Source organism: Palaemon carinicauda, chromosome 26 (genome assembly GCF_036898095.1).
Source record: "Palaemon carinicauda isolate YSFRI2023 chromosome 26, ASM3689809v2, whole genome shotgun sequence".
Classification (NCBI taxonomy): Eukaryota; Metazoa; Arthropoda; class Malacostraca; order Decapoda; family Palaemonidae; genus Palaemon; species Palaemon carinicauda.
The window spans coordinates 88,669,223-88,695,355 of NC_090750.1; the positions used below are offsets into that span (position 1 = coordinate 88,669,223).

Genomic DNA, 26,133 nt, shown 5'->3' on the forward strand with positions numbered 1-26,133 from the left:
CTAATTTAACTGGTAAATCCATTTGATAATGTACTAAGAATGTAGGTGATGTTATTTCCTGCTTGATTCTTTCAAAAGATTCCTGACACTCTTTTGTCCACTTCCATTCTACACCCTTATTCAACAGATTATACAATGGATGTGCAATTGTAGACAAATTCTGAATGAAATTCCCATAAAATGTTACTAAACCTAGAAATGATTGTAATTCCTTAACATTTTCTGGCACTTTGGTTGATTGTACAGCTTTAATCTTCTCTTTAGTTTTGTGAATACCCTTGCCATTCATTACAAAACCTAAGTATTCCACTGAATCAACTTCTAAAATACATTTGTTCTTATTTACTCTAATATTATGTTCCTTCAACTTCTTCAGAACTGTTCGCAATCTTTCTCTATGTTCTCTTGTGTCTTTACCCGCAATTAAAATATCATCTATAAAAATGAATACTCCTTGCATTCCTGAAAAAATCTTATCCATAGTTTGTTGCCATATAGCTGGACTACTTGCAACTCCATAAGGTAATCTCTTTGGCCTAAACAAACCTAAGGATGTATTTACTGTACATAATTCTTGTGAAGTTTCATCCATGGGAAGCTGTTGAAATGCTTGTCTTAAATCTAATTTAGAAAAAACACTGCATCCTGACATAGTTGCAAACATGTCTTTCGGATTTGGTAAGGGATGTTGAGCTACTTGCAGTTGTGGATTTAACGTTACTTTGTAATCTCCACACAACCTAACCTGTCCACTTTCCTTCACAATAGGAACTAATGGTGTAGCCCAATCTGAATATGTGACCTTTTCCCAAGAACCTTCACTTTCTAATCTCTTGATTTCTGTTTCAACTGCACTTTTCAATGCATACGGTACTGGTCTCGGAGCAAAAAATCTAGGAGAACTGTCAGGTTTCAAAACTAAAATTGCCTTTGCGTTCTTTACTGTACCTATTTTATCTTCAAATACGTCTTGAAACTCTGATATGATATCACCCATAGACATTTCATTTTTGTTTTCATCTTGTCTACCTGCAACCTTCAAAATACTAGGCCAATCTAACTTCAAATACTGTAGCCAATCTAAACCTAGCAAAGTTTGTCCATTACCTTTTACTACTGTTAATGGCATTCTCTCTAATTTCTGTTCTTTGTACTGTACTTCTACGTTCGAAGCACCTATTACCTGAATATCAAAACCATTATAACTTTTCAAAACTCTTTTTGTACCTTCTAATAACAAATTAGGAATGCCTTTAGCCATTTTCTCAGACATAATTGATACATCGGCTGCTGTGTCAACTTGCATCAAAATTGGTTTACCATTTATGATTACTTCTACCATGATATGTTTCTTTGCACCTTTATTGACTGAATTTATGTGAAACGCAAAATCAGTTTCTGAACTAACCTGATTATCATGAACATTTTCCTCATTATTCTCTTGACCCATAGTATCAACTGTAGCATTTATTTTCTTTGCGTACTGTTTAGGAAATCTACAAGCAGTTGCAAAATGACCTAGCTTTCTGCAATTCTGGCATGTCTGTCCAGTAGCAGGGCATTTCTTTGCTTCGTATGCAAGATGATCAGTTTTACCACACCTAAAACACTTGGGTTTTTCCTGTTGTTTCTGTGTATAACCCTGATTCTGATATTTATGAACAATAGTGTTAGGCACTTTTCTATGACTAGGCTTTGTCATATTCCTTCTCTGATTCTCATTGGTTTTCCACTTAGAACCTACTGTATTAATTTTAGAATTTTCCATTCTATTGCTTGTAGAACTACCTATTATGTGACTTTGCCTATTTGATGTTTCTAAAGCTCTGCCTGTTATCAATACCTTTTCTAATGTTAAATCTTTATCTTGCAATAATTTCTTTCTTAGCTCTTCTGATGTGCAATGTGCAATTACTTGATCTATGATAACATTCTCTAACTCTAGAAATTCACATGAGACAGCTAAATTCTTTAGTCTAGTCACAAATGCATCTAAACTTTCATTTTCTTTCTGATAAGCTTGCGCTGAAAACTGGTATCTTTCATAAAATTTATTGACTTGAGGAGCAAAATATGTGGTAAGAGCCTTAATTGCAGCTTCACTTGTGTCATCTGTAGGCTGCAAAGTCTTAAACACTTCCCGAACTTCCCTACCTGCTGTATGAAGTAATAATGCCTTCTTTTGTGCATCCTTCATGTTCCCTAATGCTTCTAAATAAATCTTAAATTCCTCACACCACTGTTGCCATCGTGTTGCAACAGAATTAGGCTCAGCAGTGACGCTAAAAGCTTGAGGTGCTTCGATGTTAAAAGGCATTTTGTTTGCTTACCTTGTGGTAGGTTAAGTTGCTATTCTGCAGTCACAAGTATACTTCCTACCTACCCAACTTAAATTTCACCCTTTTTTGTGTATTTGATGAAATTCCTATTCTGCTGCTGGTAAAATCTTCATTGGCGATTTTACTCTTGTTTCCTACTGTAAAAACGGAACTTCTCTTGTGCTGGCCGTCTTTGTACATAGGCTCCAATGCTTCTCCCTGCTTGCTTCTCCCTGCTTGTCCGTCGACCTCACACGTCGCCAAAATATGATGTATGGATGTTTAGGTAGGAAGTTCTATTAACCATAATAATTACCTGGAACAGAGATGAATAATCGTTAGTAATTATTTCTCAGCTGATCCCATCCTCGTCGCCAAAATATGATGTATGGATGTTTAGGTAGGAAGTTCTATTAACCATAATAATTACCTGGAACAGAGATGAATAATCGTTAGTAATTATTTCTCAGCTGATCCCATCTTCGTTGATATATGCTTGATGGATAATAATACGTTGGTATTATAAAATACGTCTTTAATGTATAAAAGACTACATTATGAACTTCACTTTGTGACAGCTGACTCTCAAGTGTATATGGAGCGTCTTACACAAATCTCACAAACCAAAACATTGCTAAACAAAAGAGCATCGCTCTGAAAAGACTTAAATCCTACTCTAGCATAAATCATAAAGAATCACATCTTATCTGAGGTAACCAACAAATGTTTGAATCCTAATACCAAAACAAATCATTACTCTTATGATCAAAGCATAACATGTCTTATTCATGCAACATGATGCAATGTTGCGCAATACCTGAAACACTTGAAACAACATAGTACATTGTTACAATAATACATAACACTTAGTCTGCATGTCCTGCAGGACAACCCATTTAGGATCAACGGGAGTCGGAACGGGCCGAGACGACGGTAACGTCTGTGTTGGCAAAACATTGCCTTTACCGCGACCCTCGGACCCCGTGTTACGCTTGCGTTTAATAGGCGAACCGTCTTCCGACGACTGCAAAGGGTCAGAGCTGTCCCCATGGCTACAGCCAGGATGCTGGACCTGTCCTGAAGGGACTGACTTTCGCTTAAAGGGTCTAGAAACCTTGCGCCAAGGTTTCTTTTGCGAAAAGTCTTCGGATGACGAGGAGAAACTTCGTCGCTCCTGTCTTATGGCAAGGACGTGCTTGCCGAGCAACGTCTGATACCTTTGAGGGAACGTTTGTTCGTTGGTTTACACTCCTCACTCCCTTAGGTCCTACGACATTCCTTCTCCCTGGTGCATGGGAGCCTGAAAGAGGTATCGGACTAGGCAAGTGACAAGCACGAACAAACGAACCCTCCGCAACACAGCACATGTTTTCTAGCACTCACTTCATTGATATCGTATTTTTCAATAATTTCACATTAGGCATGAATAAAACTGATATCTACCTGAAGCACGCAATTCTCCCTTACATCAAAAGGTTATAATTGCGAAATGAGTCGTATAATGTAAGCACATTAGTACAAAATGAAACACACATGCAAAAATCAAAAAAACATATATATATATATATATATATATATATATATATATATATATATATATATATATATATATATATATATATATATATATATATATATATATATATATATATATATATATATATATATATATATATATATATCGAATAAAACGGAAATATATAAAGTTAAAAAGGATCAGTGACTGGGGAGGAGACTAAACTCTAGTTCACTAAAGACTACGTTTTCAATCTCTCACCGTACAGTGCCTTGGGACGAGAATAAAAACTAAAAACATTTTATCTTTTCTCCCCGTACAGAGACTTGGGACGAGAGTAAAAAACTGAATCGAGAACAACGTTACTCGCTCCCAAACTCCTTACTTGGGACGAGAATAAAGATCGGATCGTTCTCTCTTTCTCTCTCTCTCTCCGTCTCTCTCTCTCTCTCTCTTGTCACACACAAGAGAATTGCCCACTCACCCTTCGTCAATAAACAGGTTATTTGACTAAAGGAAAAAACTGAAAGGACTAAGAAATTGAAAATTAACAAGTTCCTTTAAATTAGTATTTAAAACACTTCAGTTTGAAAGAAGAATGAACAAAACGTCAAAATCGATTTACTCTTTCTGCAAAGTGAAACCGTGATTCTCTCTTTCTCTATCGTAACGATAGAACGCAAACTGCGTAGCATAAATAAACCAAACGTTAGTTCATCTTTGAAAAAACAGCACGAAGACTATTCAAAGAATATCTTTCTTAAAATATTTTCTAAAAAATATTCATTTCATAACTCTTACAGAGCAAATGATTTAAACTTAACGAAAATAAAAGTTGAATGGGCTCAACGTTGTTTAACTTCGGTTTCCAAGTTAGGACCGCCTACATCTCGGACTAGGGGAGGAATAGGTAAAGGCCGCATATAAACAAAACATAAAATTTATCTTGATGTTTAGTATCAATGGAAAGCTAATCGAAGAGGCCTAATAAAGGCGGGTGAGATATAAAATATATAGAGGAAAATCTATAATTATCAACAATAATTTATAACGTGATAAAATAATTACTAAAAGCCTAAAACACACTTCCGTACACTGAGGGAAGGGTCGGCCATCTTTACTCTATGGAAAAACCAGAGATAAAAAAGCAAAGGCAAAACACTTTTACTCTCCTTTCAAAAGCATTTCTTTTGAAGATAGTATTGAATAATCCAACACGGCGAAAGCAATAAAACCAAAACCAAGTACTTCACCAATTCGGTAGAAAACTCGAGGTCATAAAGCGAGTGGAATCGACTTGTCGATGAAACCGACAGAGAAGAACTGGAGCTGTTTACAAGTATATGCGGTATCTGGCCGATAGTCGGCGCTGGTGGGCACACCCGCAACCTTCATGGCGATCGCTTGCGAGTTTTTGGAATCTGTCGAGCCGTCAGCTATTATATATTCACCGGCTAAGTTTGATATTTAAAAATGAAGCCGCTGCCCTTCCTAAGAAAGAAGACTGGCTAATCTTCTAACTCTTTTCCACTGCTGCTGTTACTTCTGCATGGGAAAAAGTGTAGGATGACCAATAATACTAAAGTTTAAGTACAGAGCATCCTTCTGTGTCATTTGTAGGGAACATTTTCAAGTACTGTATCTCTCCTCTTGATGATGCAGATACGGCAAATGGAGGCTGTTTGGTGAAGAACAAACTCCATGGCTTTCATCCCTCATAGTACTGCTTTTGATATCAGCATCCTTGTGGTTCTCGTAAATGGCAAAATATGATACAGCTCCTGACCAGTGGTGTAGCAGGAGCATGCTTCTAAAGCTGGCTTAGCTGCAACTTTTACATTCTGCAATTCAGGAAATAAAGATGATAGGTGAGGAAGTTTCTCAGCCGACGTTCCCGGAGACAGATGTGCGACATCAGGGTCAATCAGAAGGGAAGTTAGGTATCCCCTGGATTTCGGGTAAAATATTCTTTTCCTTGATAAAGTAAGCAAGAGGCAGTTTTGAAGATTGACTCGATCCTGTGAGGTCCCTCATCCAGACACTTGTTTGTTCAATAGTTCCGAAGTGTCTCTTGCTTGATTAGACAGGGATACATCGAATTTCAAGCGTATACTCTGACGTTCTGGGAGAATCCTGTCAGTAGTATGCCTACTTGAAGGTTTGGAACTTGGTGGTTCATCAAGACATGTATGTGCCTAAGCAGGTTCATGATCTTCAAAAAAATGGGAGGCATCTCCAGAACCTGATGTTGGAACCTCTCAAGGGGAAACCCCAGAGGTGTCTACCGTTGCCTCTGTAATTTATTTGGGAGAGTCCTCAATCGTAATCATATTCAGATGGGGACCTCCAGTATTCTGATTCATGACCGAAGTACAGTACTGTAATTGGTTCCCATTTCGGAAAAGGACATGAACCTTTTAATGTGCCAGAAAAATTTTTCCTCTCGTCTTGGTCCCGAAGAACAAGATAAAGTAATAGACCCAGTATGAGGAGAATTTTGGGAAAAAATTATTGATCAGGTGTATCCCACCAAAACCCTCTATATCTCTTCGCTGAATAATATAGCAGGGAGTCTGACCTTTGTCTCTATCTGGAAGACCATCTCTAAATTCCATTGTCAGTCAGATAAGAAATAAAGGTCTTTGTTCTGCTTCCCATTTTATCTCAAACTTTTGTGCTTGTCCGAGCTTAGATTTAAACTTGCCCGTAGCTACAGGTATTTTAACTGATCTAGGTACAAGCATAGTAGAAGTTAATTTGGTATTCCCATTTGTAGATGGACCTGAAAGGGTACATGTTAGTCTCATAGAGGACGGAAATCTCATTCCTGTGACGTCAATATGATTTGTTGTTACTCGTGAGATGGATGCCTTGTGTCTCACTTGTGAGGGAAAAGGGATGACGGTGTGTCCCACTGATGCATCTGCTTGATGACACGTAACAGTTAGCGTGTGCTTATTTATTTGCAAGTTTTCTGGTTTATTCATATAAAAGGTATGCTTGCTTGTACCTAAAATTGAACATGGGACATGTTTGGGAGACTGTAAGAGCAAAGCTAACGTTGCTTTTGCATTAGGACGAAACAACCAGGTCTAATTCTTGGTGAGGTATTTCTGAAAAATATGAAACAGAAGCAGTGGAGAAGCTAGTTGCCTTGTTTTAGGGAGAAGACTTTCCTTTGGACCCCTAGGAGTTAAAGGGAGGTCTGAATCATCATGAGTGTGGATAGAATTACAAGCTCCTTCCAACAGAGTTGCATTGTGGAGGAAAGGACTCCCTCATCTGTAAAATTTGAAACAAAACTATGATCTTGCGGGTTAATCACACTCGTAGAGGGAGATGAAGACCTGTAAGGTTAATAAGTTGGCAGCCCCAACTTAATTTGTAACGTCTGTTGCTCTAGCTGTAAAACCAGTTAAAAAGAAGGATCTACATCAGCATGAAATATCAACAGAATCATGCACAAAATGGCCATCTTCTTGGTGATATCAGATTCTCAGGGAACTCCAATAAGGATGGATCTGAAATGAAAAGGTCAGGAGTCAGAAAGGAAGGCTTCTGCTTCTTGCTTTCGGCAGGGGAAGAAGCAGAAAGGGAGCAATCCCTCTTTGCCACCTTCTTTCTTCGACTACTATATTTCCCCCATTGAGAGTACAGCCAATCCCTGGTCACAAAGGATGGGGATTTACCTCCCACTCATGAAGGTGCCACAAAGACTACAGTACCTCTCCAATACCTGGGCAGGTATTCACTTGGGAAACACTCCTAATCACAAATGCATTTTGTAGAGAAAAAGTGCAAAGCACAATGCGAAGCGTAGCGTGGACAGCAGTCGAGTCGAGCGGCATGCCATTGGAGTTGTGATGAGGAGTAAAGTGCAGCAAATCTCGCAGACCCAATCGCTCCTACCTAGCAGAGGTGGGATGCTGGCAACCATACAATGTTACCAGAATCCAACGATTTCCTTAATTCAGGTCGTAGCAAAATAGTAACAGAGTAAACCTGTTTATATGATGATAGTTTGTATCTCGCTAAGAACAAAGTATTGTTCTTATCGTTCGTAACATATGAGTCTTCTATTGAGAAGATTTGCTACGAAAGGTAATGGCCTCTCGGCTTGTTCCACAAGAATATACAAACATTTCAAGTATTAAATATATGATTCTACAGTACAGTACTGTATACCACTGTTGTTACCAAGGAAACCAGCAGTAGACTTTTTTATTTTTTACACAAGTAAGAGAAACACCAGTTAGCTTACTACTTTATTTGTTCTTTCATATACCCTAACATGAAAAACAACATAAAATTTAGATAATCTAAAACTACCCTAATTTACACAGTTCTTCAATATTAAACTATGCTTAAATCTGAGAGTAATCAAATACTGTAACTTTGTGAACATTGGCAATAACATCAAACTTCTAAGTATGTAAAGGGTAACTTACTATCTTTGTCATTATGACAACTATGATCAAAGTAAGCATTTCTTAAATAAATACAAAAAACAAATTTGTACGTACCTAGCTGGCATAATATACATAAAATTTCAAGATTGTACAAATTAATGACACCTTAAGGGTACTAAGAGTGAAGGGAGCAATGAGTCAAAGTAAAAATATACAAAATGGCAAATTAATTTCAAATATCCAGGTCCATGCACTGAATGATAACACAGGCACGACACTAAATTACCATGAAGGGAACTTCCACTATGGAGCCATTTAAACAAACACAGACATAAATTTACAGATATTTATAAGACTTCTCTTGTCTTGGTGCTAAAATTAAAACATCAACAAGAATAACAACTACTGAAATTATCATATTACTAAATACTGTGTAGGTAATTCTGAATACTCCTAACATGGCATTGAAGTTATAGAGGTCAATTGCAATAATTAGACTTAGACTGTAACTTACACATGAATCCTCACAATCATTTATAATATAATAAAATTAAGCATATCAAATTCATAAATTTAAGAATACCTCTCGAATTTTTAAATGACAACGGCTACACCAGCACAAAATATCTGTGACTTCTTTTTCACTTACACAAAGCAAACACTCAACATTCATTGCTTTATTTTGTTGAAATCAATATTCCACTAAGTTTAACCTGAACACTAAACATGAAACACAAAAATCTTGAAATGGTGACCTCAGGAAGCGATGGAGATTGTGGCAGAAATACAATTGAATAAGTTAAGTTTTATACTTATTAAACTTGTCACAGAGCCATTTGGGAAATTAATGTATTCTCAGTAAAAACAAAAGTTAATTTTTACGAGCAGAGATATGAAACTAAAAACTTTTTAAAACCATTTTGATGTTGAAGTAAAATGAATGACATCTCACTAAAAATTTTTATAGAAGGAAAGGTAAAATTGCCTTCCTTCTGGGATAATTTGTAAACTCCTTCTTGTAGTTGCGATGCTTGCCCAGGGCCCATACAGCCATTTGGTAGAAACCACACAAAGCAAAGAGACCAGCAGGCAAGCAACTTGTCATGACTGTAAATGCTACCCAAGACCCAACCTCATACGTGTAGTTTGGACACGAGACAGAGTTGAAAAGAAATGTTAGCGGATTGCTGTCCGGGTACGGAATCTTCCGTTCCTTGGACCCAGCTGGCCTTAAATTTCTGAGGAGTAAGTGGATACTGAAGTTGCCAAGTTCACATACCTGTAAAATTAATTTAAGAATTTGTTATAATGTTAATCTCTGATGATATGGCTATTGCCAACCGTTAAAATTTACTAGACATCACAAGAAGTAATAACACAGGTAATATAGGATCCCTGATGATGAAGAGGAAAAATACTTACAAAAAAAAGGAAAAATACATAATAAAAAGGAAAAATACATTGGAGAAAAATTTATACAACCTCATTTTTCCTTGTCTAGTCTCCTCACCATTCAGATATCTACTCTTAAAGAACATTCTAGTCAAAACACATGCATGAAACATTTCTTTTACTAAATATTTCACCTACTATACTTTCTCGCCTCTATAAAGAACTTCATGAGAACTTCTGGTAAAATATCGGGAGTCCCCCTCTCTTGAACGATGTTCCCTATCACTAACTGAATCACTTTACACTTGAACTGCTTTTTTCATTTATTTAAAAATAGCAAGAAAATGAGATATTGCAATGCAGTTAAATAAATTTACTACTAACCCTACCAGAGCCTTATCTGGGTGGGTGCTTCTCCAAATTTTAGCGGGATTTCCCACATTCTTAACATCTCCAGATAAGCAGACAATTGATTCGTCAATGTCAGCACCCCTTTCGCAATGCTCATTGTTTTGATATCTTATTTTTTGTTCAGTATTGTAACTGTACCAACCTATTGGCAATTTTTGTGAATTTTTTGTAGGTCGGCCAAACTCGTACCTTGTCCATGCTTAGCAATAATTTCGTAGTTCACTAAAATAATGTCATCTTTATAAGTTAGCCCAAAATATCGGTCACAATTCAACTAAGAACAGATTTAAAGATACTGGAATGAGATGATGCTTCTACGAGTGATGTTCGGAGAGTGTAAGAATGCATTGGTGGTGTAAGGGCACTGTGTGACTGATTTCTGCACATTGAGTGATAGTCTCATTAGTACTTGTTCATATAGTGTCAAATATTTACTTATAGACCGATGTAATACTCTTAAGCTAATTTAAATTTGTATACTCGCATTCAATGTTACTCGTATCCCGGGGTACTACTGTATTAGGAAAGGGACGCTCTCCTAGCGATGTAACATTAAAGGTGATAGCCTTATTAACTACACATCTTTTATTTTTTTCTTCTCAAACGGCAGCAGGTCATATATTTCCAAAATTCAGGACATATAAACAATATATAGACATTTTTTTTCATTGAGATGGTTGGAGTAGGTGTTACCTCTATCCATTTCCTCAAACCTAATGAATTATTAATATTAATTTTGTTCAGTTGGGCATACAAAAGTCAGTCATAAAAAGCTGATAAGTGTTACAAGTTCAGCCCTATACTGAATTGTATCACTTTTGGCTTTTTTTAACTACTTTTGTTGTGCAAATGTAGCATATAACCATTACTGGGTATCTAGAGCTTTGATCATTGGCAGTGGGGTACCACTGAGCATTCATAGTGCAAGAGGTAACTCTCGGTTAATGATGATGGGGAGAGGATTTTTCTATCATCATTCATTGAAGGATAGAGTTGTTGAATATATAACGTCTCAATCCGAAGTAGATGGGCGAAGTCTGCAAGATTCCTAAAGATAGTAACAGTGTACTGTATAACGTTTGAGGGTTCGTTGCTACCCTTTTATATTACAGTACTGTACAACTGTAAACTTCCATGTTCTAACTATAAAATTATATAGCAGTGATTTGAAGAGACAGATAGTTGTTAAACAACCACAAGAATAAAGGAATCCTTCTGTCTGGAATTTAAAATAATAAACATCGCAGTCATTCAGATTATCTGGAGGTGGGGCTGGATCCTTCTTGATTAGGTGTTAGCCATGTGGCTTCTCCAGACTAAAGATGTAACAGACAAAAATTCTACACTTCCAAAGAGAGAGCCTCGCCTTGTTGAGTCAAAACTGATCATGTTATGGGTCAATGAAGAACAGTCTGGTAGAATCAAACATTTATCTTCTTGGTAGGAGTCATGGGCTTAGTCAGTGTCTTGAATAATTTTGGTCCTCAATGCAGAAGTCTGAAGTTCATTTGACATCTTGGGAGCTTTGTTGGTAATGACTGCCTCCTATTTTGTCTCTCAAAGAAGACTAAATGGCAGAGGACAAGACACTGCTACCAGAATAAAGAGAAGGAAAGTTAAAAAGTTATGATGCCTTCCAAACAAAGCAACTTGTTAAACCCCTTCGTAAGACAGATGATCAACAGCTTGCCCTAGTGGCAAAGAAGCATACAGTATTGTCTCGGGAGTTACTCTCCTCACGGATTTAAGAACTAAATAAGTTTATATTATCATATTCTTAGCAAAGTGTTGTTACTACTACCGGAATAGAGTGAAGGAGAGTTATAAATTTATGATACCTTCCAAACAGAGCAACTCACTGGACCCTTTGAAAGACAGATGATCAACAGCTTGCCCTAGTGGCAAAGAAGCACAAAGCCTAGTGAGTGACAGTATCATATTCTTAGCAAAGTGTTGTTGCTATTGCTGACATAAGAACTAGAGGAGTCATAGCAAGGCATTCCTTGAGGCATTGCATAGCCTTATAAATGCAATAACAATCACAATTAGAGCCATCGGTACATTTTCTATCTCTTCCTACATCACATGATCAGTTGCAGTCTCAGCTGTGGTCATGGTTGAAAGAGGATATGGAGAGGTGACATAAATAATGGTTACATTTCTTCCCAAAAAGGCTACTACAGAAAATGAAAAACTAAGACAAACAGAAGAGCACAAATGGCCTAATGATGCACATACGCTTGCATCTGAACTTGATGGAGTAGTCTATGGAAGGAAAGAGATGTTTATTTAGGTCAAGAAGTAGAATTTATTCTCATCATTTGTAGCAGCACATGATCCAGCATGCATATAAATATTTTGCTGATTAATCAAAGCAGAAAGTGTCTGGATTCTTAACACTAGGAATAGTACAAGTTAAGGAATCAAGAACAAACAGTATATAAAGGTGTAGTAGTGCCAAACCACAACCCAAAGCATCTGTAACATCCACAGAAGTTCTCTCAGAACATAATTTTCAGACCACATCAGGTATTCATCTAAGAGTTATCGGTGACCGTGGATTTACTAGCTGAAGTTACAAATCCAGCAAACTGAAGTCACTGTTAGGAACCAGCTTTTCCCTCAATACAAAGAGTCTACCTCTGATCAAAGGACTGGGACTCTCAGAGCCTCAGTATTAAGGAAAACATACAGATCCTGCTGTGGAGCCTCAGGATCAAGGAAAACATACTGATCCTACCTTCTACTGTTAAGTGCAAATTCTTTTCAGTATTTATGACCATACCCAAGCAAGTAGCTCTCCTAGATGCACTAGGTTTAACTTCTTGAAGTTCACATAAATTTATGGATCAAGTACAAAAGCATGAAGAGGCTACCAAGTAGCAATCATCAATGTAGCGAACTGAAAACTCAAGCAAGGTAGTAAGCGCAAGCAAGACAGCAGTAGTACAACAGCAGGTCTCTTGAAAAGTCCTTAATGCAGAAGCTCTAGAAATAAAAGACTACCACTGACATAACTAGCGTAGTCAACATAGCTGATATTGCATGAGCAGAATATACAGCAGGAACAACCTCTGGTGAAACAAGAACACCAGCAGAGGCAGGCACAGCAAAAATCACTGGAGCAAGTTAGTAGCATTGGTGATGGTGCCAGGTTGGCATAAGTAGCAGACAATAGAATAGATAATAAAATAGATAGCCAAAAAAATAAACTGGCAAAGATGGCCATGATGACACCAAATGAAAATTCTATTGTGACTGAAGAACTGGTAGAGAAAAATATTACATATACAAAAGCTGGCAAAAAGGCTGAGAATTTGAATACTAAAACAGTTTTGGCAAATAATGAGAAGGAATTAGAGCTAGTTAGCTATTAACGCTTTAAATATGGAAGTGGCAAAATGAAGACGCATAGAAAGTTCCCAGAAATCGTTGAAGAGTGAATGCACTGAAAACCTAGACCTGCTTGGTCTTGAGAAGAGACATTAAAAGAGTGAGATGGGAGGGCCATAAGCTATCTGTCCAGAGTGGTATAATCTTGAAATTTGTATTTGGAATTCAGTTATTACAAAAATAAAATAAAAATGAAGTACATACAACTACTAAAAGAAGGACCAAGGGTACAAAACTTCACCAGTACTTCAATCAACTGAAGTAAAACTTTTATTGAAATTTTGCAACCGCACTGAAGCAAAAGAAGGGATGTTTTTGCAATAAGAACTGTTGTCTTTTAAAACCCCAGCAAACATCTACTATCAAATTTTTCAAATGCATTATTGATACGTTTATCAATTACTCTAAATCCATATCCAATTTCAGCTTTTGACTAGAATTTAAGACATGTAAAAAGCATCTACTGTATTTACATTTTTAAATATCTTAACTTCTACTTCATGTCCATGAATGATACCATTTATTAAATACAGCAAATCAGAATCATGAATTTCAGTACTACTATTTAAGGATGCAAATAAGCATGAATAAGTATGTAATGAAATATGACTTTATTTCCAAGAAAAATGAGACAAACTTGAATATGAAAAGTACTTACAAGAAAAGCTGCCAAAGCTCCATAAACCTGAACATCAGATGGAGGAGTAAACAAAGGATGGTTGATATGGTAAGCTACATAGGCAGTGAATCCCCAGTAGTATGTGCAGTTCTTGAACAGATTGAACAAGGGCATGGTGCTGTGAGAGAACCTATGGACAAACTTCGTTTCCAGCAGTCTCTTGGCATAATGGAATGTATAGCATCCAGCTGCAATGCTGAAAGAGAAATACAGTTGTGTAATACAAGAATTCTAATTACAGTACTACCTATTTTACGTATTTACATACATCATCATATCCCAAGGCACTTCCCCCAATTTTGGGGGGTAGCCGACACTAACAAATGAAACCAAAGAAAAAGGGGACCTCTACTCTCTATGTTCCTCCCAGCCTGACAAGGGACTCAACCAAGTTCAGCTGGTACTGCTAGGGTGCCACAGAGCCACCCTCCCCCGTTATCCACCACAGATGAAGCTTCATTATGCTGAATCCCCTACTGCTGCTACCTCCGCGGTCATCTAAAGCACCGGAGGAAGCAGCAGGGCCTGCCGGAACTGCGTCACAATCGCTCACCATTCATTCCTATTTCTAGCACACACTCTTGCCTCTCTCACATCTATCCTCCTATCACCCAGAGCTTTCTTCACTCCATCCATCCACCCAAACCTTGGCCTTCCTCTTGTACTTCTCCCATCAACTCTTGCATTCATCACCTTCTTTAGCAGACAGCCATTTTCCATTCTCTCAACATGGCCAAAGCACCTCAACACATTCATATCCACTCTAGCTGTTAACTCATTTCTTACACCCGTTCTCACCCTCACCACTTCGTTCCTAACCCTATCTACTCGAGATACACCAGCCATACTCCTTAGACACTTCATCTCAAACACATTCAATTTCTGTCTCTCCATCACTTTCATTCCCCACAACTCCGATCCATACATCACAGTTGGTACAATCACTTTCTCATATAGAATTCTCTTTACATTCATGCCCAAACCTCTATTTTTCACTACTCCCTTAACTGCCCCCAACACTTTGCAACCTTCATTCACTCTCTGACATACATCTGCTTCCACTCCACCACTTGCTGCAACAACAGACCTTAAGTACTTAAACTGATCCACCTCCTCAAGTAACTCTCCATTCAACATGACATTCAACCTTGCACCACCTTCCCTTCTCGTACATCTCATAACCTTACTCTTACCCACATTAACTCTCAACTTCCTTCTCTCACACACCCTTCCAAATTCTGTCACTAGTCGGTCAAGCTTCTCTTCTGTGTCTGCAACCAGTACAGTATTATCCACAAACAACAACTGATTTACCTCCCATTCATGGTCATTCTTGTCTACCAGTTTTAATCCTCGTCCAAGCACTCGAGCATTCACCTCTCTCACCACTCCATCAACATACAAGTTAAACAACCACGGCGACATCATACATCCCTGTCTCAGCCCCACTCTCACCGGCAAACCAATCACTCACTTCATTTCCTATTCTAACACATGCTTTACTACCTTTATAGAAACTTTTCACTGCTTGCAACAACCTTCCACTAACTCCATATAACCTCATCACATTCCACATTGCTTCCCTATCAACTCTATCATAAGCTTTCTCCAGATCCATAAACGCAACATACACCACCTTACCTTTTGCTAAATATTTCTCGCATATCTGCCTAACTGTAAAAATCTGATTCATACAACCCCTACCTCTTCTAAAACCACCCTGTACTTCTAAGATTTCATTCTCTGTTTTATCCTTAATCCTATCAATCATTACTCTACCATACACTTTTCCAACTACACTCAACAAACTAATACCTCTTGAATTACAACACTCATGCACATCTCCCTTACCCTTATATAGTGGTACAATACATGCACACACCCAATCTACTGGTACCATTGACAACACAAAACACATATTAAACAATCTCACCAACCATTCAAGTACAGTCTCACGCCCTTCCTTCAACATCTCAGCTCTCACACCATCCATACCAGATGCTTTTCCTACTCTCGTTACATCTAGGGCTCTCCTCACTTCCTCTATTGTAATTTCTTTCTCATTCTCATCTCCCATCACCGGCACCTCAATACCTGCAACAGCAATTATATCTGCCTCCCTATTATCCTCTACATTCAGTAAATTTTCAAAATATTCCTCCCACCTTTTCCTTGCCTCCTCTCCTTTTAACAACCTTCCATTTCCATCTTTCACTGTCTCTTCAATGCTTGAGCCAGCCTTCCTTAATCTCTTCACTTCTTTCCAAAACTTCTTATTCTCTTCATATGACTGACCCAATCCCTGACCCCACCTCAGGTCAGCTGCCCTCTTTGCCTCACGTACCTTGCGCTTTACTTCCACCTTTTTCTCTCTATATTTTTCATACTTCTCTATACTATTACTCTGCAGTCATTCTTCAAAAGCCCTCTCTTTCTCTTCCACTTTTACCTTCACTCCTTCATTCCACCATTCACTGCCCTTCCTCATGCTGCCTCCAACAACCTTCTTGCCACACACATCACTTGCAATCCCAACAAAATTTTGTTTTACTAACTTCCACTAAATTGGATTAAAATGTACCCAAGTGCTATATAGAAATTAATTCTATAGCTACAGTATAACCCTATTCTTTGATATTTTCCACTTATATTAAACACAAAATATTAAACACAAAAGAAATACAGTAAGTAAAATTAAAATATAAAATACTGTATGTACGGTGCAGTGTCTAACAAAGAATAGTACTCAGGAGATACATTATTATAATTGAATTTTGTGATTAAAACTCACCCATCTAATAACTGACAACAATTCATTACTTTTAAAAAATGTCTATCGATATCTTATGCTCACTTTATGATATCAATTTTGAGTTGAGAATCTGCAACTCTAGTACAACCTTCTCGACTCGATTAAAAATGTTATTTTCATTAGTAAAATAAATTTTTGAATATACTTACCCGATAATCATGTAGCTGTCAACTCCGTTGCCCGACAGAATTCTACGGAAGGGATACGCCAGCGATCGCTATACAAGAGGGGGGTGTACTCACAAGCGCCACCTGTGGCCAGGTACTGCAGTACTTCTTGTTGACACCACCTCAATTTTTCCTCGGTCCACTGGTTCTATGGGGAGGAAGGGTGGGTCAATTAAATCATGATTATCGGGTAAGTATATTCAAAAATTTATTTTACTAATGAAAATAACATTTTTCAATATTAAACTTACCCGATAATCATGTAGCTGATTCACACCCAGGGAGGTGGGTGAAAACCAGTGTACATGTATATCAAGAAGCTAAGTATCCCGTATTTCATATTATCAGTTATTCAAAATAACAATGAAATTACAAGTACCTGGTAAGGAAGTCGACTTGAGCCATTACTCTGCCTTAAATAAATTCGTCTTCCTTACTGAGCGCAGCGTTCCTCTTAGGAGGCTGAACAACTCTAAGGTGCTGAAGTATCAAGGGCTGCAACCCATACTAAAGGACCTCATCACAACCTTTAACCTCGGCGCTTCTCAAGAAAGAATTGACCACCCGCCAAATCAACAAGGATGTGGAAGGCTTCTTAGCCGACCGTACAACCCATAAAAAGTATTCAAGAGAAAGGTTAAAAGGTTATGGGATTATGGGAATGTAGTGGCTGAGCCCTCGCCTACTACTGCATTCGTTGCTACGAATGGTCCCAGGGTGTAGCAGTACTCGTAAAGAGACTGGACATCTTTGAGATAGAATGATGCGAACACTGACTTGCTTCTCCAATAGGTTGCATCCATAACACTCTGCAGAGAATGGTTCTGTTTGAAGGCCACTGAAGTAGCCACAGCTCCCACTTCATGTGTCCTTACCTTCAGCAAAGCAAGGTCTTCTTCCTTCAGATGAGAATGTGCTTCCCTAATCAGAAGCCTGAATAGTAAGAAACTGAGTTCTTAGAACTTGGGAAAGAAGGTTTCTTGATAGCACACCATAAGGCTTCTGATTGTCCTCGTAAAGGTTAAGACCTTTTTAGATAGTACCTAAGAGCTCTAACTGGGCAAAGTACTCTCTCCAGTTCATTCCCCACCAAGTTGGACAGGCTTGGGATCGCGAACGACTTAGGCCAAGGACGTGAAGGAAGCTCGTTTAGCAAAAACCGAGCTGCAAGGAACATGTAGTCGTTTCAGATGTGAAAACAATGATCCTGCTGAAGGCGTGGATCTCACTTACTCTTTTAGCTGTTGTCAAGCACACGAGGAAAAGAGTTTTTAATGTGAGGTCCTAAAAAGAGGCTGATTGGAGAGGTTCAAATCTTGATGACATAAGGAACCTTAGGACCACGTCTAGATTCCAGCCTGGAGTGGACAACCGACGTTCCTTTGAGGTCTCAAAAGACCTAGGGAGGTCCTGTAGATCTTTGTTGGTGGAAAGATCCAAGCCTCTGTGGCGGAAAACCGCTGCCAACATACTTCTGTAACCCTTGATCGTAGGAGCTGAAAGGGATCTTACTTTCCTTAGATGTAACAGGAAGTCAGCAATCTGGGTTACAGTGGTACTGGTTGAGGAAACTGCATTGGTCTTGTACCAGCTACGGAAGACTTCCCCTTGAGACTGATAGATTCTGAGAGTGGATGTTCTCCTTGCTCTGGCAAACGCTCTGGCTGCCTCCTTCGAAAAGCCCCTAGCTCTTGAGAGTCTTTCGAAAGTCTGAAGGCAGTCAGACGAAGAGCGTGGAGGTTTGGGTGTACCTTCTTTACGTGAGGTTGACGTAGAAGGTTCACTCCTAGAGGAAGAGTCCTGGGAATGTCGACCAGCCATTGCAGTACCTCTATGAACCATTCTCTCGCGGGCCAGAACGGAGCCAATCCACGTCAGCCGTGTCCCTTTGCGAGAGGAGAACTTCTGAAGTACCCTGTTGACAATCTTGAACGGCGGGAATGCATACAGGTCGAGATGGGACCAATCCAGCAGAAAAGCATCCACGTGAACTGCTGCTGGGTCTGGAATCGGAGAACAATACAACAGGAGTCTCTAGGTTATCGAGGTAGCGAACAGATCTATGGTTGGCTGACCCCACAGGGCCCAAAGTCTGCTGCAAACACTCTTGTGAAGGGTCCACTCTGTGGGGATGACCTGACCCTTCCGGCTGAGGCGATCTGCCATGACATTCATACCGCCCTGAATGAACCTCGTTACCAGCGTGAGCTTTCGATCTTTTGACCAGATGAGGAGGTCCCTTGCGATCTAGAACAACTTCCACGAAAGAGTCCCTCCCTGCTTGAAGATGTAAGCCAGGGCTGTGGTGTTGTCAGAGTCCACCTCCACCACCTTGTTAAGCTGGAGGGACTTGAAGTTTATCAAGGCCAGAAGAACCGCCAACAACTCCTTGCAATTGATGTGAAGTGTCCTTTGCTCCTGATTCCATGTTCCCGAGCATTCCTGTCCGTCCAAAGTCGCACCCCAGCCCGTGTCTGATGCGTCCGAGAGGAGACGGCGGTCGGGTTTCTGAACAGCCAAATGTAGACTTCCTTGAGAAGAAAGCTGTTCTTACACCACGCGAGAGAAGACCTCCTCTCTTCGGAAACAGGAACTGAGACCGTCTCTAGCGTCATGTCCTTTATCCAGTGAGCAGCTAGATGATACTGAAGGTGGGGGAGGTGGAGTCTCCCTAACACGATGAACAGGGCCAGCGATGAAAGTGTCCCTGTTAGACTCATCCACTACCTGACTGAGCATCGGTTCCTTCTCAGCATGCTCTGGATGCATTCTAGGGCTTGGAAGATCCTTGGGGCCGACGGAAAAGCCCGAAAAGCTCGACTCTGAAGATCCATACCCAGGTAGACAATGGTCTGGGATGGGACGAGCTGAGACTCCTCAAAATTGACCAGGAGGCCCAGTTCCTTGGTCAGATCCATAGTCCATCTGAGAATCTCCAGACAGCGACGACTTGTGGGAGCTCTTAAAAGCCAGTCGTCTGACGGAGCCGGACACAAGATCATGGTACTGCTGCACAGTCTGTGAACTGTCAACCATGGGGAAGCGAGGAAGTACAGTGACAACCCGAAGCTGTCTAGACTGTCTGGGTCGTATAGACAACTCCTTATCGGGTTGCTGAGGTTGCCGCACTGCGTCACAACAAGTCACTTCTGCTGGTTGTTGAACGTCTTCCCAGTGACACACTGACTCCGTAAACAAAAAATCCTCTAACAAGGACTAAGCTTGGACTGCATGTCTTGCAACACAGCTCAAGGTCTATGGGAGCAGGTGTGGTAACAGACGGGGTTAGCGACTGAAGTGGAACCATTACCTTCCCTGGAAGCATGTTATGCTTAAATAAAAGTCCATAGGAGGCTACGCAGCTAAAGGCTCCTCTCCAAATGACAGAGTCCTCAAGGGAATATCAGAAGGAGGGAGAAAAGCACTTTCTCATCTACAGGGACCATATCCGAGAAAAGCTAAGTTCTCTCAGTGAGGGTTTCACTGGTGCAAAAGCAGCAGACTAGAAGGCAATGTTATGAAACTGCTTGACAGTCTAGTGAGTTGGCAACAACCAAAGATGTGTGACTGAGAAGCATGCGGTAAGGTATGCAGAGCATGCTGTATGTAGAGCATGCTGTATGCAGAGCATGCTGTATGTAGAGCATGCTGTAAGAGAAGCAGAGCATGTTGCATGGCGTGTAACATTTCTCAGAAATTCCATGACCAGTGCTAGATTGAGTAATATCGCATTACTGTCCATTGAAAGTGCACGTGCCGAGGGAATTGATTTAGACTGTTTTGTTGATGAATTTGATAGCCGGCATGATAATCGTAGAATTAAGCTGCACTAAATATACGATCTATAATCTACTTCACCTCAGGACAGGGAAACTCGCCCTGTTGGCAACACTGCATTACTTCATGCATGCTTGCATGGGGTTTTAATATCAACATAATATTTACATTACATTCATAACTCATGATTCATTTTTGTTTTGAAGATATTTTGCCATATTTGCGATTTGTTAAAAATATATTGCAAGGAATACATATATATTTTTTTTTATTTAAGTAATACGAATAACCTCCATTATCATAATGTTTGTGTAGGCATACATGTATATGATTACAAATGCAAGTTATGAAAGTAATGAGGTGTTATTATTGTCATTTGTTATTTCAAAGTTGAATGGGAAGAGGCTCAAGTTGAGGAGAAAGTGGCAGATGCATGCGTTGAGGTGGCTGACTCATAGCATGAGGTACCTGCCTCAAGAGTTGCGCTTGCCTCAAGGGTTGAGGTGGCTCCGCAGAGAGAGGCTCTTGACTCACGAGTTGAGGTTCTTGAGGTGTGAGCTGCGAGAGTTGAGGTAGCGGCTGCGCAGAACGCAGTTCCTGTCTCACGAGTTGAGGTTCCTGAGGAGCTAGCCTCAAGAGTTGAGGCTCTCGCCTTGAGGAAAGTTGAGGTAGCAGCTGCGAGAGCTGAGGTGGCTGCCTCAAGGATGGTAGAGGTTGTCGTACCTCAAAAGGTTGTAGCCTCAAAGATGGTCTAACTGCAAGAAAATCTTGCCTCAAGGCATAAGACTCCTGCTCCCATTGTTGAGGTTGCCTTAAGGAAGGTTAAGGTTGCTGCACAACGCTGGTAACTGGCAACTCCGAACGCGGTAAGGTAGCTTGAGGAACCTCAACTTCGTACGCCTGGCAGACTGGACTGCGGTGAGGCGGAGCGCTCGCAGGAGGAGGTGTAACCTTCTCAGCCTGAAACTCACGCATTAAGACCGCAAGCTGCGACTGCATGGACTGCAGCAAAGTCATCTTGGGATCAACAGACGATAAGGTCTGTTGAGGCAAAGCCTTAACAGAAGATGAGGTCTGCTGAGGCATCGCCTTACCTCTCTTAGGAGGTGTGCAGTCACCTGATGACTGCGGAGAGTCAGAGCTAACCCAATGACTGCATCCGGGTTGTTGAACTCTAGAGGTCTGGACTTTACGTTTAAGAGGTCTTGAGACCTGAGTCCAGCGTTTTCTCCCCGAAATTTCTTCTGCAGACGAGCAAAATAAGGGCTCAATCGTCTGCGGGTGGGAGTGACGGTCTCTGTAAGACACGCCCGCAACCACCGAGGATACTTCTGTGCGCCGATCAAGGCCTGCCGAACCCTTTTGCCCTTCGACATTGCTTCTCCCCTGGGCTTGGGAGCTTGCAAGAGGTCCCGGACTGGGAGGACGACTGGCACGCACAGAAGTACCCTCACGCACAACACTGACACACTTTGCGCTAATCACTTATCACTTTTGATTTTCTGTTTGCACTTATTTCACTGAACTCGAAACTTTAAGTGGTTTGTACCTGAAACACGCAATTCTATCCTTCCTTAAAAGTTAGTAATTGCGAAAACAGAATTACAATGTAACAGAAAAATCTAATGAAAGATAAATAATTCAGTGGCTGGAAAGAGACTAAACACTAGATCAAATAAACTACGTTTAAAATCTCTCACCGCATAAAGCTTGAGAACAAGAATAAACTCTAGAAACGTTTACCTTCTTCCCCTAAAGAGACTAGGGAGAAGAGCAAAAACGATAACAACGTTACTCGCTTGAACGAAACGTTTATCCAGCTCTCTCTCCCTCCGTCTCTATCTCTCTCTCTCTCTCTCTCTTGACTTAGAACCTGAGAGAAGAGCCCAATCATATATATCGTTAAAACATATTATTGTTAAAGGAAAAAAACTGAGATATTTCCCAAATAAAAAGTTCTTTTATTAGAATTAAAACCATTAAGCTAAGAAAGAATGAACAAAACGCTAGAAACGGTTACTCTTACTGCAACGTGACACCGTGAAAATTCTCTCTCTATCGTAACGATAGAGCGCAAGTTGAACGTTCTGAACGTCAACAACTGCAGAGACAAAACAAAACGTTAGTTCAACTTTGAAAACAGTACGAGACTATCAAAGAAATTCTTTCAAAAACATTAAAATAGCATAATATGTTAACAGGTAAAACCGATATGACGGGCTCAATGTTAATTAACTTCGGTACCAAGAAAAGACCGCCTACTATTAGGAAAGGTCGGATATAAACAAATATAAAAATTAATTTTAATAAGTTTATAATAAAAGGAAGTTAATCGAAGAGGCCTATAAAAGGCGGAGAGATAAAAAAAATAAATCTATAACTTTTGTTAAGCAAAATTAAGAAAGAGAGTCTATACTCTCTTAGACACCAACACTTCCGTCTAAGGGAAGGGTCGGCCATTGAAAGGTGAAAGAGAGTTCATACTCTCTTCGTCACCATAATTAATCAAATTAATTCCAAAAGCTAGCTAAGCTAATAATAAAACTTCCTGAATAGCGAAAGCTGAAATCTTAGAGCAATACTTCACCAAAAACCGTGAACAAGACTCCAAAATTATAAGCGTATCCATGAACGTCTTGCCGGAAGCACGACAGAGGAAAAATTGAGGTGGTGTCAACAAGAAGTACTGCAGTACCTGGCCACAGGTGGCGCTTGTGAGTACACCCCCCTCTTGTATAGCGATCGCTGGCGTATCCCTTCCGTAGAATTCTGTCGGGCAACGGAGTTGACAGCTACATGATTATCGGGTAAGTTTAATATTGAAAATTTAGGATACCTGTATAAATAATACGATACAATCTGCTAGAACTTAGTTACAGTTTTAAGCTTACGTATCTGCTTAAACCATTTCTACCGTTGATCAAAACAATAATGAGAACGGTATAGCAGTAGAACCAGCAATGGTATAAGCAACAGCTAAATAAGAAAACACATCAACTAACACATTCCTTCTATGAAGTTTTACACTCCATTTTTCATTTTTATTAAGAAACCATGATTGTTATAACAATACAGTGAACCCTCGTTTATCGCGGTAGATAGGTTCCAGACCCGGCCGCGATAGGTGAAAATCCGCGAAGTAGTGACACCATATTTACCTATTTATTTAACATGTATATTCAGACTTTTAAAACCTTCCCTTGTACGTAGTACTGTTAACAAACTACCCTTTAATGTACAGAACACTTAATGCATGTACTACAGTACCCTAAACTAAAACAGGCACAAATATTAAAGGAGATTTTATATCATGAGTTTCCTAAACACGCCAAAAAGCACGATAAAAAATGGCAACCAAGGTTTTGTTTACGTTTATCTCTGATCATAATGAAGAAACAAACCCATTTACACATCTGTGTATAGGTTAGTTTTTGCATCGATTATATTGATTATTCAGTACAGTATGTTGATTTTGTTATTACCAATGTTTTACTTAATTTTTCTTAGGACTTCCAAATGAAATGTTTTTCTTTATGACGCCGCCTGAAACGACGGCGTAATAAAGTATGCTCAGTAAACAAACGAAGGCATTTAACGCGCATGATGAAAGTGATAAATAATGATATTACAGTAAAAGCTTTTAGAAAATATGTTATTACAAATATTATTTACCGTATCTATATAAAATCATACATACGTAGCAAAGCAGGAAAACAATTTACGAGAGAGAGAGAGAGAGAGAGAGAGAGAGAGAGAGAGAGAGAGAGAGAGAGAGAGAGAGAGAGAGTGAGTTGTTTTACGTACGTAAATGTAAATTAAAAAAAAATAGCCCCATTTCATATAAAATAGGTTATTACAAATATTTTTCTTTATTATATTACAGTAGTCTGTATAATACTGTAAAGTTCAGTACAGTATGTTGTTGTTATAGTCGTGGCGATGAAATTCTCAAGAAACAAAAACACGGCATTATTCTCTCTCTCTCTCTCTCTCTCTCTCTCTCTCTCTCTCTCTCTCTCTCTCTCTCTCTCTCTCTCTTCGTGTTATACAATACTTACATATAGATGAAGAAACTAAAATTAGTTTTCTTAGTGTCAATTAAATACGAAATGAAAAAATTATGCCGAGTTTACATCCATTTCAATCGTTGCTAAAAATACGGCATCCGATTTCATCAGCAAACCACTATTTTTTGGGAAACATCATTTTATTCTAGAAAATTTCTACTCTTTAAATAGTTAATTGCACATTAAGAAAGCATGTACTTTTGTTTTTAAATTTCGGGTGTGTTTTAAAAATCGAGTATTGTTGACTTCTTTTTGTTTTACTTTTGGCTGTGATTAGATCAGCTGACGTCTAGCTGCCGCTCATTTCTTAACTTATTTAAACCGTTTACAGTATACAGTTGATATTACATAAGCACCAATGTGTTATAACCTATAAAAAATTTTTTGTTTATTACATTTAAAACAACACACACACTCTCTCTCTCTCTCTCTCTCTCTCTCTCTCTCTCTCTCTCTCTCTCTCTCTGGGCTACTTTTCACTACCTCCCATTCCTTACCTCTCTCTATCTCTCTAACAAATGATATCTTTGTTGCTCCTCAAAGTTTCATTTATATTGAAAATCAATCATGATTCAATTTTCCTTACTTTCTCCTATCTCGCACCATCGGTCACATCGCGGTATTTTCAAAATTTCCGGAAAATCCGCGATATATGTATATACATGCGTTATGAAAAAAAACCGCGAAGTGGTGAATCCGCGATGGTCGAACCGCGAAGTAGCGAGGGTTCACTGTAAATATTATTTCAAGACAAAATGTGCTATTCCAAAACAAATCAAACTTCGATGCTGAACAAAATATATAAAATACTGTATCAGCAAAATAATTTAGATACAGATAATCCAAATTCTTCCCAACTACAAAAATCTCCATTGTTTATTAAAGATATCTTTCACCCATGGCTATCTAATGCTGAAGAAATAAAAGTATTTTAGCAAAAATTGGAAGTGGTTCTTGCTTAGGTAGCTGAGCATCGGCCATATTTTTATTATCATTACTTGCTAGGCTACAACCCTATTTGGAAAAGCAGGATGCTATAAGCCCAGGGGCTTCAACAGGGAAAATAGCCCAGTGAGGAAAGGAAACTAAAGGAAAAATAAAATATTTCAAGAAGAGTAACAGTAAATTAAATATCTCCTATATAAACTATAAAAACTTTATCAAAACAAAAAGAAGCGAAATAATATAGAAT

At 39.1% G+C, this 26,133-nt stretch overlaps 1 protein-coding gene across 1 annotated transcript in view; it reads right to left on the minus strand.

Annotated features, from left to right (window-relative positions):
• Positions 1–8,086: 8,086 nt before the first annotated feature.
• The window catches only part of LOC137619676 (probable very-long-chain enoyl-CoA reductase art-1), a 35,783-nt gene continuing 17,736 nt past the window's right edge, over positions 8,087–26,133 (minus strand). Inside the window, exons 5-6 of the mRNA XM_068349929.1 lie at positions 14,098–14,314; positions 8,087–9,522 (exon numbers count right to left, since the gene is read on the minus strand). Of these exons, the coding sequence (XP_068206030.1) occupies positions 9,205–9,522; positions 14,098–14,314 (535 nt within the window). The 3' untranslated portion in view covers positions 8,087–9,204. The remainder of the gene's footprint in view (positions 9,523–14,097; positions 14,315–26,133) is intronic.